General features: G+C 47.2%; 1 protein-coding gene across 1 annotated transcript in view; it reads left to right on the forward strand.

The window, feature by feature from the left end:
- MGMT (O-6-methylguanine-DNA methyltransferase) overlaps positions 1-15,995 on the forward strand; it is a 181,228-nt gene that overhangs the window by 17,253 nt on the left and 147,980 nt on the right. The window contains exon 2 of the mRNA XM_051982721.1: positions 8,407-8,544. Coding sequence (XP_051838681.1) covers positions 8,420-8,544 — 125 coding nt within the window. The 5' untranslated portion in view covers positions 8,407-8,419. The remainder of the gene's footprint in view (positions 1-8,406; positions 8,545-15,995) is intronic.

The following is a 15,995-nucleotide window of genomic DNA, read 5'->3' on the forward strand; positions in this document are numbered from 1 at the left end:
CCCACAGGCATACGGCACTGCACAGGTTACGCCAGTGTAAGTGTCTGCTCTTCTGCATGTGCCCATGTCACCAATGTGCCCCCAGCATGCTCCGCCACTGGCGCCTTTCCAGATGTTTGCTCCAGCAAACCAGGAGTTAAGCTGCGCGCTCCCATCTGGGCCACATTGGTACCTCTGCCTATGATTGATGTGTGTGGGGTGGGGTGGTGCACGTGTATGATGTGTAGTACACAGATGTAGGGTTCATGGAGGCATGTGGTGGGCATGTGTACTCACATGTTTTAGGGTGATGGGTCCTTTAGTCAAAAGAGCTAAGCTTCTTGGGGCCGGGGAATGCCCCCAACTATCTGTCAATAAGGGTCTGGTCCCCCAGAGTGTGGGTAGTATAAAATGAGCCAAAGTTGTTTGGAAGCATTGGGGTGCAAGAAAGACCCGACTCTCCCAGGCTGGGGGCTCTGATGGCAGGATGAGGGACTGAGCTAGATAAGAGCTCATTTGGCAGTGATTGCTTAAAAGGAAGCCGGGGTCATTTCATACCCACACAGAGCAGCTGGAGGAGGGATTCTGACCAAGGAGGGCACTCTCTCTACAATCTAGCCTCTTGGGCAGTTTCCCTGGGCATTGAAGGGCTACATGAATCGCCTGTGGTCACTGTGGGGGTCCTAGGCCTTCCGTCCTCTAGGGTCGGCTCTCCATTAGTGGCCCATCTGCCCTTCAGTGGCTGGAGCGCCCCCTTCTCTGCGCCAGTGCCTGCTGTCTCTGCCACATTGCCCAAGTGTTTACCAGCTCTACATGCCCCACGCCGTCCCCTCTCAGGACATCTCCTGGTTTGCTTCCGATTGAGCTTGGGGTGCACCTTTAGGAGGGGGTGATGAGAGCTTGGGCCTTCTCAGAGGCTGCCTAGGTGATGATGTTGTGCTGAAGGGCTCCCTCTGTCCCGTGGGGCTGAGCAGAACCACCTGAGAGGGCGTCTCCCGTGTGTGTGTGTGTGTGTGTGTGTGTGTGTGTGTTTTTTAAACCTTGTTGTCAGGGAAAATGGGCAGTTACTGATCTTTGCATGAAATTTCTCAAAAAACTCAAAATAGACAAATCTGCTTAATCTAGTCGATCATGTTGAATTAAGAAATGGCGAGGTAGATCAAGCAATTAAAGAGTGAAATGAATCCAGGCAAGCCATATTCTGTCAGCCAACATTTGTGTTTGTCGTTTTTGTATTGAGACCCCCGGTGTGGTGGATAGACAGGTGAACATGGTAGATGGCCGGGGCCGGGGGGAACAAGCTAAGTTCCTGTTCTCCCCTAGACTCTCCCGAGGTGGGTGACGGGCAACTCTGGCGGCATTCCATGTTCCTTTGGTATCTCCCTCAGGCTTGGGATAGCGTTCATTGTTGATGGAAGTCACCAGCCTTTAGGAAGCATCTTGAGTGAAGGACCCTGATAAAATGGGGGCTCATGGTCTAAAGGGGAAGGACCCCCCAAACCAGCGCACATAAGGATACTGTGGCCCCAAGCTCCAAGGGAAGATTCTAGCGTGTTGGGAGGACAGGGAAGGCCCTGCCAGGTCTACGTACCTGATGTCCCTGTAACGGACTCAGCTGGGGCCGGGACCCTCCTTTGGGCCCTCGGCATCACGCCCTTGCTGACTCCTTTCCCTCCCCTTTTGTTAATTCTTGCACGTTGTCTTTTCCCAATGGATTGTAAGTTTCCTTGAGGACAGGTTTTTTTGGGCAAAACATTTTACTTGTGTTTGTATCTTTAACATTTACCATGGTGCCCAGCATACAGCAGGTGCTCAATAAATGCATATTGACTAGCTTTTCAAATTATAACCAAATCACGATTGCTTATTTGGAGTAACATTCAATAAAGCTCATTTCTAGTCTGGTGTGTGGACACTAGTGTTTCCCCAGTGGGATTTATCCCCAGAGGGGATGATCCAACTTCATTTGTAGGCTCTGCCCTGCTTGGAACTTAGAAGTTCCCCAGTTTCCCGCTTTTTGTCTTTTTTCCTTTATAAGATGTTTATAATTGTTCTAGAAAAGGGCTGAGCATATTTGTTGTGTTGTGTAAAGCATCAGTTTACTGTGATGATGTGTGGAGTTCTTTTTCTTCTTTAAAATATGTAATATGAGATGGTTCTCTCTAGGTGAAAGCAGGTTTCTCGGGGAGGTTTTCTGGAGGCAGCCTTAGTTTCAGTTGAAAGTAATAATCACCCAAAATGCAGTCAGCTAGTAAAAATGCAAACATCTAGTTTCTCCTTCCAAAATAGCCCCGTTAGTTGAGGCCTATCACTATTGGTTCTAACAGCTCTTGCACATTGTTCTTTGCTTCTGCCTCTGCTTTCTTCAGCCACCAGCCAGCCAAGTAGAAAATGGAATGAATCTCTCTTACCTCTGAGAGAGGGCTTCTGGCTCTCAATCTCCCAGAGTGCTCTGCGTCTGTCCCAGTGTGCTTCTCTCCAATCTAATTCAGCTGAACTCTTCTGACTGGGCTCATTGAACATTTATGCTCCTTGGAAAGAGAGGGATTGTGGGATGCAAGAGAGAGGGATTATGGGTTTCTTCCCAAAGTGCTCTCTGGCCCTAAGAGCTTCAAGGGAGGTGTGAATTCACAAAGTTACACAGTTAACTTTTGTGAATCTCCCATATTTGTGAATTCCATTGAGTACTTAAATCCTTCTTGCATATATGAGCTCTCTAAAGCTGTGAACACAAGCATTATTGTCTCTCAGTTCTACTTAGTACCTGGTTTCTTCTGGCCCATAACATCTCCTTATAGGAGTAGATCAGTGATACTGAACCATGCTAAATTAGATAATTATTGTCTCTATCAACTGTCTGACTTAACAGTTTGTAAAGATTCCAACAATGATGGAGTCCACTTCTGATCTGATGATCCCCCTCCTCTATAGTCCTCCCCCTGGGGCTGCCCTGAACAGGGAGAAGAGGCTATCAGGGACAAGATGGGTAATTTCATGACTACAGGGCCCTCCCTATGGTTTTGAGCAAATGCTATCTACTAGGACAACTGGCCGTGATCTACCCTAAAACCTAAAGCCTGAGAGAGTTGTGGAGATCAGCAGTTTCCCCCTCAAACAGAATCAGGGGCTGCTCCTCTGACCCTTGTGGGGCCCCGGCTGCCAGGCTCCCCTCTTCATCAGCGAGATGGCTGACTTGCTGTAGGGAACGTGTTTGGTCCATAACAACCTTAGCCGCTGCTGCCTTCATTTCTTTCCTTCCTTTTGGGGCTCCCGGGCATATTCCTTGGCTCATTCTTTCTGTAGGAGACACTGGCCTTTGCCCCCATGGTCAAACGCTCTGTGACAATTGACCTGAGAGGCTTCAGGACTGATGGCTCTGCTGAAGCTCCTGCTGCTGTTCTCCTGGTTTTCACTATTTTTATGGTAGCATCATCAGCTTTGGAGAAAGAATGGCACAGTAACAGCAAATGTGTAAGACTCCCAAAGTGTTAGACTCGCCTTGTGTCGTTTGAATTTAGTTTGTGTGTTAACTTCCTTCAACAAGAAAACAGCTTCATTAAAGTATAATCCAAAGATGTGAGACTGCTTCTCGATGGAAGCTTTGTCATCTTTCTGGAAGTTCTACATAGACAGAGCTGGAAACATCCTGGAAAACGTCAACCTTTCATTGGATGGGAGCTGGGCCATCGTCTCAGACTCAGTTCCCTAGAATTGCTCCAACTTTGTCAGTTCCTAAAAATTGAAGAACAAGGTATTCGATACATGCCATTTTGCCAAATATTCATCATCTCCCAGTTGGAAGGGAAAAAGCTTCCCCAGGAAAGAAACGTAGCAGAAGAAATTAAAAAAAAACATGGTGGAAGGGGATGAAAGACTTACTTTCCATTCCCCTGTCTGCCACAGGACTTGTGCTGGGGATATTTTCCCTGAGCCTTCTCAAGGCTGATTCTTATAGCCCAGCAATTGGACTCAGCTCTAGATTCCCATTATTTTATCCACCTGTGCAAAAATTCAATGTGAAGCTGCAATATGGGCGTGCAGATAGGCGGTCCAGTGCATGAAATGCAGGGCCTGCAGTCAGGAGCACTCATCTCTGTCTGAGTTCAAATAGAACTTCAGATACCACATCTGTACAGATGAGCTGCAGAAGGAAACGGCCAACCAGTCCAGCATTTTCGCCAAGAAAACCTCAAACAGTTGTTGGTGGAACTGAACAGATCCAGCCATTCTGGAGAACACTTTGAAACTATGCTCAAAAAGTTATCAAACTATGCATGTCCTTTGATCCAACAGTGTTAGTACTGGGCTTCTATCCCAAAGAGATACTAAAGAAGGGAAAAGGACCTGCATGTGCACAAATGTTTGTGGCAGCAAAACTGGAAACTGAGTGGCTGCCCATCAATTGGAGAATGGCTGAATAAGTTATGATACATGAATGTTATGGAATATTATTGTTCTGTAAAAAATGACCAGCAGGAGGATTTCAGAGAGGCCTGAAGACACTTACCTGAACTGATGCTGAGTGAAGGGAGCAGAACAAAGAGATCATTGTGTATGTCAGCAAGGTTATACAGTCAATTCTGATGGCCATGGCTCTCTTCAACAATGTGATGATTCAGAACAGTTCCAATGATCTTGTGATAAAGAGAGCCATTTATACCCGAGAGAGGACTGGGGGAACTGAGGGTGGTCCACAACATAACATTCTCACTCTTTTTGTTGTTGCTTGCTTACATTTTATTTTGCTTCTTCTTTTTCTTTATTTTATTTTATATTATTGGTTTGCTTTGATTTTTCTTGTGCAGCACAATTATTATATAAATATATATGCATATATTGGATTTAACATATATTACCATGTTTAACATATATTGGACTACTAGCCACTTGGCGGGTAGGGAGGGAAAATTGGAACACAAGGTTTTGCAAGGGCTAATGTTAAAGAATTGTCCACACATATGTTTTGAAAAAGAAAAAGCTTTAATAAAAAAGAAAGAAAGAAAACCTCAAACGGGATCACGAAAAGTTGAACTTGACTGAAAAGAACTGAACAACTCCTTGTCCCAGGAATGTTTCCCTCTAAATTCTGTCAAATGAGAAAGAATTGTTAATAACGATGAGGAAGATTTAGAACCGGGCCAGCATCTCCCGACATTGTAAGATTTGATTAAGAAGCACATTTGATCCATGAAGTAAGCAGTCAAGACTGCGTATTGTAGCACCGTAGCTGCAAACGTTGAGCACCCCTCAGATCCACTGCACGATGGTGGCCAGAATTCTGTACTAGGAACTTGCCATCCTTCACTAAGTTAGAGAGGACAAAGCTCTGTTCTGCACACTGACCTGGCCATCTTTGAGAATTCAGCAAGCAAACTCCAGCAGCCTAGATTGTGATCACTACTAAAGTCATTGTCTGCAATCCCCCTTTAATCTCTAAAAATATGGTTTTTTTTTGTGTCACTCACTCGTCATGACCCCACTTGGGTTTTCTTGGCAAAGATACCAGACTGGCTTGCCATTTATTGCTCCACTTCTTTTTACAGGTGAGGAAACAGAGGCAAGAAAAGTATAGGGATTTGCCCAGAGTCACAAGTTAGTGTTGTGAAGCTGGATTTGTATTCAGGATGATGACTTCAGGTCCAGTGTTCTTATCTACTGGGCCACTTGGCTGCTCTCCTTTCCCTGAATGTTTCTTGTGATTTTTGTTTAACTTTTGCTTTGTCCGAAGTCGTGATTGGTCCTCCCTCCCTCTTTTTATTGAAAAAATATAGTTGAAAATATTTGAAAAAATTAAAATACTATTGAGAAAAAATCAATATGGCCTCCTTCCCTCTAGCCTGCATTAGAAGGATTGTGTTGGATAAAAATTATCTGGTGAGAAAGAACAGTTTCCTAAGTCAGTTCTGGCAAAAGCCTGATGAATTCGGGTACAGTTTCAAATGATGTTTGTTCCCCAGATGGTTCTCAAGTGTGTCCTAGAGCAGAGACTCGGAAGGGGCAGGGGGTGAGTGCGCATCAGGAGAAGGAGGTGGGCTCGTCCAGGGATTCTGGGGAGCACGTGGGTCCTTGGGTCCCACCTCACCATCTCTGGGCCTGATGTGGGGAACGGTCCCCTACACCATTACGTTCAGGAGCCTGAGGATCAGGCGACGTCTGTTTACGGCTGATGTCTAGTGTTGCGGCAAGAAATGGGTTGCCAGAGAGCAGCATGTTCATAATGGAAATTACATTATTGGGACTTCTTCGCGGATGTGCGGATTCCCGTAGGAGCAGCTTTTTCTGTCAAAGGCGGGTGGGTTAGCACAGGCTGTCCCAACCTCCTGCAGGGAGACTGGAAGAATGGGAACGGCCCCTCCTGGCCTTCTCCATCCCAGGGCGGCTCCCGGTCCCCGTTGTCTCCCCAAAGAAGGCGGGCGTGCTGGAGACCGAACATGGCCGGGCCTGCGGCGAGTTCCTGCAGAAGCACCTCACAAATGGCCCTGCTCCTCTCGATATCTGCAAGAATTCTGCTTCAATTGAAACCCGCTATTTCAAACTTTCATTGAATTAATTTTAATATAAAGCTTGAATCAATACGAGGAGGCTTGGGAAAACTCCCGCCCTCCCCAAAATAGCGTTTTAAGAATTCAAGCTCCGTATTTCTTGCTTGTAATTAGAAGGAAGAAGCAGCTCCCTTGGCATTTATTGATTCTCCCCTTTTGGAAACTCAACTAAATTTTTATTCTTTTATTTTGACAGGTCACTAATATTCTATGAGATCACAGAAAAAAATGGGGCCTGCTAAGAAATACAGTTATCAGAAAAAATAAGAGCCATGGAGAATGAAAGAACACAGGCTGTCAGGAAGCAAATCACAGTGAAGCTTAGTCTTGATTTGGACGTTAAATGAAAGGAGAAAGGTTTGAGGGGAGAGAGCCCCTAGAGACCCTGGGTGAGTGGCCCTAGGACAAGTGGCCATGGGTGTGTTTTGTGTGTGTTGTGTGTATGTGTGTCAATCGAAGAAGGTGGAGGATCGGGGTGGCTGTGGTAGGGCCTGGCCAGGTGGCTTTTCCAGTTCAGGACTCGGAATGGCCCCAGGGGGAAGAGGCTTAATATTGCTTCTGCTTGATCCCAGAGGGCAGCCCCTGTTGGACGCAGGAAAGAGAGGCAGTTCCATACTTGATGTAAAAGGGGACGGGAGGGTGTCCGAGCTGAAGGAGAGTCAAAGGGATGGGGACCAGGGTGGCAAAGAATAATCCCACATCGAACTTTCAGAGCCGTCCTGTTTATATCTGTGATTCCTTCTGGAGCTTCTGCTGTTCTCTTCTGTACATTCCTAAAAAACTGTTTCAAGGAGTCCCCCCCCCTCCTTCATCTTCCCCTCTCCCACCCTCCCTGACCCTACTGCAGAAGGTGGTGGTCCAGCCACTCCCTGGATCTCCCTCGGGTCTCCAAAGCTGCCTCTCTGCGGTGTTCTAGACTCTGCTCACTTTGCTCCAGCTCTTGCTCCAGAACCTTGCCTTCTGTCATAGGCCATCACATACGTAAGACGCGCTTTGTTCGGTCATTGCTTGGTACAGTTCCCCTGGGGTTTGCAGATGTTTTCTGACAAAAAAAAGCTGCTCTAAATACTTTTCTTCCCTCTTTTGTCTTTTTTTGGGGGAGATTTAGACGACTTGTGGTTTTGCCGGGTCAGCTGACTTGGGGGCCACGATTTCCAGAGTGTTTGGGGTAACTGAGAGCATTCATGTTGCATCGGGGGCCTCCTTTTACAGGCCCTCTCCTTGGCTGCCATTTTCTCTTCCAGTTATCTTGACTAACATTCAGATGCAAGGTGAAGCTCTGGGGCTGTTTCAGTTTGCGTTCCTCCACTTGCTAGCAACCTGGAGCTTTTTCTTCATGTGATCTTTGGTTGTTTGTAGTCTAGTGAGAATTACCAGTTTTTACCTTTAGCCCATTTTTCTATTGGGCAACGGCTCTTTGTTTTTTAGATTTGAATTGGTTCCTTTTATTTTGAATATCAGCTCTTGTTATAAAAACTTTCTGTGATTGTTTTCCTATTTAACCGTTCCTCTTCTCACTTGACCTTGTTCACACAGAGCTTGGTACAGGTTTGTAATTTGTTCTCTCTTCTCCCCGTTTTCTACCTCTCATCTGACAGCAAGCTGGTCGTTCCCTTCCTTGCAGTTGCCCCTTGGACGGGCCGGGGGAGCAGCCTCTTGCAGCTGAGAGGCCGTGTGGGGGTTAGTTATGTTGGCAGGTGGTGTGAGAGCCCGGTCTAAATCTAACTGCTGCCAGATCACTTTCCGTTTTCCCAAGTGGTTTTTACCAAACAGTCGAGTCTTCCCCCAGGATGCAGCTCTCAGTACTCTTTAGAGAGTAAGATGCTTCACGTGCTTGCCTCCATGTTACCTGTAAGTGAGCTGCTTCCTTTTATTTTCTAAATAGGTTGCCGAAGACAATGGGAAGCACCTGCAGAATGACATACAAAGTTTTGGAAAGCCCTTTGGGAAAGATAGAGATCTCGGGATGTGAAGCTGGAGTGCACAGAGTAAAGATTCTGGGGAAAATGTCTCCAAGACCTGAGTGAGTACATGCGCCGTAATCATACGTCCAGAATGTGAGAGCTATTGAGTGATGCTATAAAGGGAATGGGGTCACAAGTGGTTCATATGGCGATTTTCCTTAGGATCCTGGCAGGTAGGGAGGGATAGAGCAGAAGGAGAATGAGTTCTCTGTTTGGTCTGAAAAAGTCAATTCTGCTAGGTGAAGATGGGGAGGGCAGTTAGTTGGACATTCAGCTGAGAACCACCTCGGGGTTTTAGGGGCCTGCAAGCTCAGGTTGGACCAGCAGTCCAACCCCCAGAGGTAGTGTGAGCTGGAGCATGTTAGCAGAGGCTCAGGTCCTCAGCTGAAGGAGTGAGCAGGTCAGCTGGACCCTGCCCTCTGGCCCCTTTGGAATACTGGTTCAATTCTGGGTGGCGAGCCCAGAAAAGAGCTACATTAGAAGGACAGGGCCTCCAAATCATGCTGTGTGGGATGAACCAAAGAGGTCTCAAGAACAGAAAATGGCTGCTTGGCCCAAGATGGTGGGACTAGGAGCGATAGGGCGGAAGCGCTCGCTGGTAGAACTTCTCAGACCCGGAAATGGCAACTCAAAGTGCTGAGGGCCCATCCCTGGAGAGTTTCACATGGACTCTGGGTGGGCCTTCGTCGGACTTCTTGCTTCATCTGGGACCGCCCATGAGTTCTGATTTTGTGGCCCTCTGAATGCGTACTGATTTCTTCCCACCACCGATCCCATGTGTGGGCGGGCCGGATTCCGGGGCTCGGGGAGGATGCTTCAGAGCTTTGGACAAAAGCTTCATTGGCAAGCAGGCTCAGCTCTCTCCCAGAAGGATGCCTGGGACTAGACTCCTTTTATTTTTCTTCTCTTTCCCATGAAAGCTTCTGCCTTCCCTTAAACTCTGGGAAATAATCTATATTAAGCAGTCCCATGTCTTGTGGTGAAAGTCTGAATTTACAAAGAGTTTATTGATCGGGCGCATGTGACTGTATCAGGAGTCATGTGGTGGGTGTCTCCTCAGAAGATGGGTGTCCGAGACTGCGTCTGCTCTGGGCGAGGAGGGAATGCAGACTGCCGGGCTTTATTTAAGGTTTCTCGGTGCATTTTGAACCCGAATAGCAGATCTCAGCGCCGAGAGGCTCCCGCCTTCCCCAAGGTGTTATTAAGCGTTCTCTGTGTTTCTGTTGGTTCCTGCTTCTCACGGGGGCTCTGGCAGGCAGAAAAGGATGAAATTTCATCTTCTGCATTACTTTAAAGAGACTTCCCCCCTGTAAGAGAGCACTTTCTGTGAGCGATTTCCACTATATTTTTCTAATAGGAAAGACCTAAAAATTTTAAGGCTGTCCGTAAATGTTTGTGCCGAAATGTAACATTTAATCTCCCCCATTCATTGATGGGGAATAGTTGTTAAAATCTTAGTTCTCATTATTTCTGACAGGAGGGGGAAAAAACCCCCGGCAAAAACAAGTCCACATCCGCTCTCGGTCGGTGTTTGCCTTAACCGGCTAATAAACGCAATGCCAAGGACATTAGATGAAGAAAATACAGAAGAAACATAAAAATTGATTTTAATGGACCCCTGTCAGAGAGAACCATAATGAACACAAGTGCAGTAATAAATATTGGTCTTCCACTCCGGTGTCGAGATTTTTCCTGTAGAGTTGCATGTTACAATCAATAGCCTATTTTTTTTACAGCAAAAATAAGCAAACCTTTGAAATATATGAATACACAGTTCTCAATTTCTATGAAAGCAATCTAGCTGCTGTGCTTAAAAAACACCTCACGGAGCAAATCATCTGTCTGGGAAGCTCTTAACTTTGTCTCCTGGCAGGCGGTGGCGCTCCACGGTGAGTCAGGGAGGGGCCGAGCGTTCGCCCACGATGGGGCTTCCGGGAGGGTCGCGAGGGGCCCTCGCGCCTTTGCTCCCGGCAGACACGGCCCAGGAGAGCTCACCTGGCTGCAGCACACCCATTTTGTGTCCAGTAGGAGGGAGGTGCAGCCATCTGCTTGCTGCACCTAGGGCAGGAAGGGAAGGTGTTTCTGAGCTTTCTAAAGCACCCAACTCAAAAAAGAATGTTTGATTCCGTCCAGTCCCCCGAGCACAGAGGGAGCGCCTTTTTTTAGTGGTTGCCCAATGCTGGAGACAAAGACAATCCAGTTAACATTTATCAGACACCTACTATATACCTGCCACACTCTGTTACCTAGCTTCTTCTGGTTCTGGTGTGCTTTTTATTAATTAATTTAGTGTTAATTAATGCCCTGATTATGGAGTATGTGAAGGGTACTGGGGGGATCTCCTCATCTGCCTCAGAGGCCCTTGGCGCCAGTAATATTGTTTCCACTTGACAGATAAGGGAAGGGAATCGTTAATGAAGTACCCAAGATGAGATAGGATTTGAATCCACGTCTCCTGCATCTGAATATTTAGCAGTATTCTTTATGACTTTGGATCCCTCAGGGATCCAGGGACTTCACACAGGCAGTTCAGCTCCGACCTCACACTGGCCTCTTCAGTCAGCATTTATTAAGTGCCTACTGCATACCAAGTAACGACAGTCATGGGGAGCTCAGCCACTGGGCCCGAGCTCCTGGCTCAGCAGAGAAGGCTTTATCTCCTGCAGATGAGGGCCTGGCAGCTAACATGGCAGCTAACAGGTTCGTCAGTGTACCTGGAACGAGCCAGACAGATGGCAGAGGTCAAAATGGTTTTAGCTGGGACTAGGGAAGCAGAGCGGTCCAAATTCAGGTTTTGCGTCAGCCCGTGTTGGTGGGAAGTGTTCCCCTACCTAGTAGATCCAGCATCATCTTGAGTCAGGGATGCTGGGGCCCAGATGGAACTCCTTGCTGTCTCGGTTTCCTGAGGGTGGCAGGGAGGCACCAGCCCACCCTCAGGAGCTCTTCAGCTCCTCTTCCAGTCTTGGGGAGACCGCCTTGGCTGTTCAGTGGTGAGTACTGTTTGTCCCTGCCTGCCAGTCTGCTCCCGAGTGACTTCCCCACCAGGCAGCAGAGCTGGTGCTCGGGGATCCTGCCTCCTCCTGGCCTCACCATCTTTTGGCCGATGTCCTCGGCGCTCTGTCTGCTTTCTCCCATCTCGGAGCTTTTGTGAAGTAAGATGGCCGTGGCGTCCTTCTCCTCCCATATTTGTCCATCCATTGCTAAGTACTCCAAGACAGAGCGCTTCATTGATTTCTCCTTGCACTGATTCTATTACCTGTTCACGTGCTGACTTGCAAAGGGGCTCGCTCAGAGACTGTCTCTTGGGCAAACTGGAGGACATCTTTGTAATTTAGAAACTTCCCACCAGCGTGAATTCCCAGGGATCGACAGCGGTGTTCTAGAAAGATGGGCTCTCATTGCCAATGGCGGCTTGTCCGAGGACCTCAGCTCTCATTGTCAGTGGCGCTTGTCTGGGGGCCTTGGCTCTTGTTGCCAGTGGTACTTGTCTGGGGCCCTCAGCTCTCATTGCCAATGGCGGCTTGTCTGGGAGCCTTGGCTCTGGTGGAGGAGCGCTATTGTTTGTTGTTTTTAGGGCGGGATGGGTAGGGATGCTGGGCCCACTTGCAGGCACTGTGGCCGTTCCCAGAGTCCATGGTGGAGCTGGGCACTCTGGGGGACACAGTCAGCAGCCACTTGTCAATAGTCTGTATGCCATTACTGCCATCCGGGACCAGAAAGGCAAGTCCGGCACCCCAGAGCTCTCCAGGTCTCCTCATGGGACATGGAGTGTCCTCGGGTCTCGCCCTCTGTAGGCTCCTTTTTGTCTGTGCCTGTCTCAAGATGGAGACTCACCCCTAGACAGAGTGTTGAGCCAAAGCAGAACAGCCCAGGATCCCGTTAACCTTTCTTGATCAACACAGAATTGATTGATGTTAAGGCGTTTACCCACTAACTCTCCTCAGATCTTTTCTAACAAAATGGCTCTCCAGCCAGACTTGGGGAATTGACTTGCTGGACTCTACCTGATATTTTTCCCTTTTCAGAGTTGGTCCAGCACTTGGGCCTGTCACACGTAGGCTGATGGTCTTGCCATCTCCCCAGGAGGGTGACCTCTCCAGAGAGATGTCCATTGGCCTTGGCAGGGAAGAAACGGTTGTTTCACTGGTGACTGGTCAGAGTCATTCAGCACATCCTCCCTCCACCCACCCGAGCTGTTGGGTACTTTCCCAGTGCGCCTGGGAAGATGGACGGGCCTGTTGAGAAAAGTAGCCCTCCGGAAGCATTTATTCAGCATCTTCCGCCTGTCAGCCATCATGCCAGCTGCTCAGTTTGCACCTGCAAAGAAAGGAACCATTCTTTGGAGCCTTCCTCTGGAGGGACTCACTTTTAGTTTGACTCTGAACTTCTCGGAGGACAGGGGAACACAAGAACCGGGTCACTCGGATGCATCTGGGGGGACATTGGGGGTCTAGGCCGTGTCAGACTATTGGAGGTGTCCTGTACCACCCAAGCTGAGCCATGTATCAGGTTGGACTCCACATGTTCATAGGCAGAGATTCGTGGTCCCCAGGTGCTGATGTAAGCACCTGGTTCCAGTTTCAGCTCATGATAGTATCCTATCTTACCGAGAGAGGGGAGATTTGGGAATCATTGGAAATGGAGCCCACTCTGGAAAATGAAAGGATGTCCATCAATTGGAGAATGGTTGAGTAAATTGTGGTATATGAACGTTATGGAATATTATTGTTCTGTAAGGAACGACCAGCAGGATGAATACAGAGAGGCCTGGCGAGACTTACATGAACTGATGCTGAGTGAAATGAGCAGAACCAGGAGATCATTATACACTTCAACAACGATATTGTATGAGGATGTATTCTGATGGAAGTGGACCTCTTTGATAAAGAGAGCCTTAATTGATCAAAGATGGACAGAAGCAGCTACACCCAGAGAAAGAACACTGGAAATGAATATAAACTGCTTGCATTTATGTTTTTCCTCCTGGGTTATTTATACCTTCTGAATTCAATTCTCCCTGTGCAACAAGAAAACTGTTCAGTTCTGCACACATATATTGTATCTAGGATATACTGCAACCCATTCAACATGTAAAGGACTCTTGCCATCTGGGGGAAGGGGTGGAGGGAGGGAGGGGAAAATCGGAACAGAAATGAATGCAAGGGATAATGCTGTAAAAAATTACCCTGGCATGCGTTCTATCAATAAAAAATTATTAAAAAAAATAAAAGAAATGGAGCCCACTCAGGGATTGTTTTTTCCTGATTTCCACTAGAGGTTGTGAACTCTAATATAAATATAATAACTGATTGTGTTTCCCCTGCTTCGTGCAGATTCTGCTGTCTATTTTTAAGGGTCATCAGTACTCTGTAGAGTATTTATTTCATGGATTTCAAAAAAAAAAATCAGGAATTCCGAAGGAGGAGTTTATAGGAGCTGTTGTATGGCTAGAGAAGGATGGAGCAGCCAAGGAGAATGGGGAGGATGGTCTGCTGATCCTCCTCTTGTTCTGTGATGTCTTAGCTTCATCAGAAGAATGGGAGAAGGGCTCCCAGTGTGCCGAGCACTCCCTCGGCCGGATTGGATGGATGTGGCCTCCGGGATGAGTGCCTGTGCTCTGTGCCTGTGGGAGGAGCAATGAGATGAGACCCATCGTAATAACTGTGGAGCAAACCTGAGTCTGCCTCCTTAGTGATGCTTTGTCCAGGCTCGGTGTCCATTCCTCACTTAAAACAAGCATTGGGATCTCTGGGCCTGCCAGCGGCCCCTAGAAGAGGATCACAACTTATACGATGAAATGCAGCCATCCCAAAAGAGACTGGTCCGACTGAGGTACAGTCAGCAAAGTATTCTGAACATAGCCAGCCCCCCAGACCAGACCAGCTCCCAGACTCCAGCTAAAGAAGCCCTGGTTTAAAGGAGGATGGAAATGTGTGGATTTGGAGGTTGGAAAGTGTCAGGTTTTTTCCTCTCCTCCACTGGGTCATGTTTCAAGCCATTTGTCTTTCTTGAATAGTTCTTCAAGTCTTTTTGGCTCCTGCCATCATCTGAGGCACTTCTGTGCATCCTCTCGAAGGTGTGATGACCACAGTGATCTCGGGTCTGCGTGCCTTTCCAGGTACAAGTTTGACCTTGCCCTTCAGTGACTCTTGACCTCCCAGAAAGCGCTTGCTTGTACTGAGAGCATTTGGGAAATGTCCTGGGGGCCCCTTGGTCCAGCCTCTCTGAGCCTCCTTTCATCCCATTCCTTTCCACCAGTCTCTGCTGTGTCATCCACAAAAGTAAGAAGGAAGTCGGTTCCCTGCAGATCCCACTAGCAACAAGGCGTTATGTGGGTGAAACTTGGGCATCTGAAGCTGTCTGAGAAAAGAGCAAGTGCCAGAGAAGGCCCGAGCCTCCTGGGGTTTCCTACTGTGGCCAGCTGTCACCACAGCACCACGTTATCGGGGAAGCTCTTAAATTAGTGCATTTTGACACCTCTCAGATTGGCTAAGATGACAGGAAAAGACCATGACGAATATTGGAGGGGATGCGGGAAAACTGGGACACTGATGCATTGTTGGTGGAATTGTGAATACATCCAACCGTTCTGGAGAGTGATTTGGAACTATGCTCAAAAAGTTATCAAACTGTACATCCCCTTTGACCCAGCAGTGTTTGTACTGGGCCTATATCCCAAAGAAATACTAAAGGGAAAGGGACCTGTATGTGCAAGAATGTTTGTGGCAACCCTCTTTGAAGTGGCCAGAAACTGGAAAATGAGTGGATGCTCATCAATTGGAAAATGGCTGAGTAAATTATGGTTCATGGATGTTCTGGAATATTATTGTTCTGTAAGAAACGATCAACAGAATGATTTCTGAAAGGCCTGGAGAGACTTACACGAACTGATGCTGAGGGAAGGGAGCAGGACCAGGAGATCATTGTACACAGCAACAGCAAGATTATACGATGATCAATTCTGATGGACATGGCTCTTTTCAACAATGAGATGATTCAAACCAGTTCCAATGATGTTGTGATGATGAGAGTCAACCACACCCAAAGAGGGGATGGTGGCAACTAAGTGTGGATTGCAACATAGCATTCTCACTCTTTTTGTTGTTGTTTGCTTACTTTTTATTTTCTTTCTCATATTTTCCTTTTTGATCTGATTTTCCTTGGGCAGTACGATAAATGTGGGAATGTATAGAAGAACTGCATATGTTTAACCTATATTAAATTACTTGCCATTTAGGGGAGGGAGGAATAAGGGAGGAAGAAAATTTGTAACACAAGGTTGTGCAAAAGTGAATATTGAAAAATATCGATGCATATATTTTAAAAATAAAAAGCTTTAAAAAGAAAAGAAAATCAGGGATATCTCCACAGAGAAAATATCATTTTATATATGTTTCAACATTTAGTGAGTTTCCCAAGATGATTAGGGAAAAAGGAAAAGAACTTATACATTCTAAGACTCTATTTGTGACGGCAGCGAAGGGCTGAGAATTGTGGGGATGCCCATCAT

The sequence above is a fragment of the Antechinus flavipes genome, chromosome 2 (genome assembly GCF_016432865.1).
Source record: "Antechinus flavipes isolate AdamAnt ecotype Samford, QLD, Australia chromosome 2, AdamAnt_v2, whole genome shotgun sequence".
NCBI lineage: Eukaryota > Metazoa > Chordata > Mammalia > Dasyuromorphia > Dasyuridae > Antechinus > Antechinus flavipes.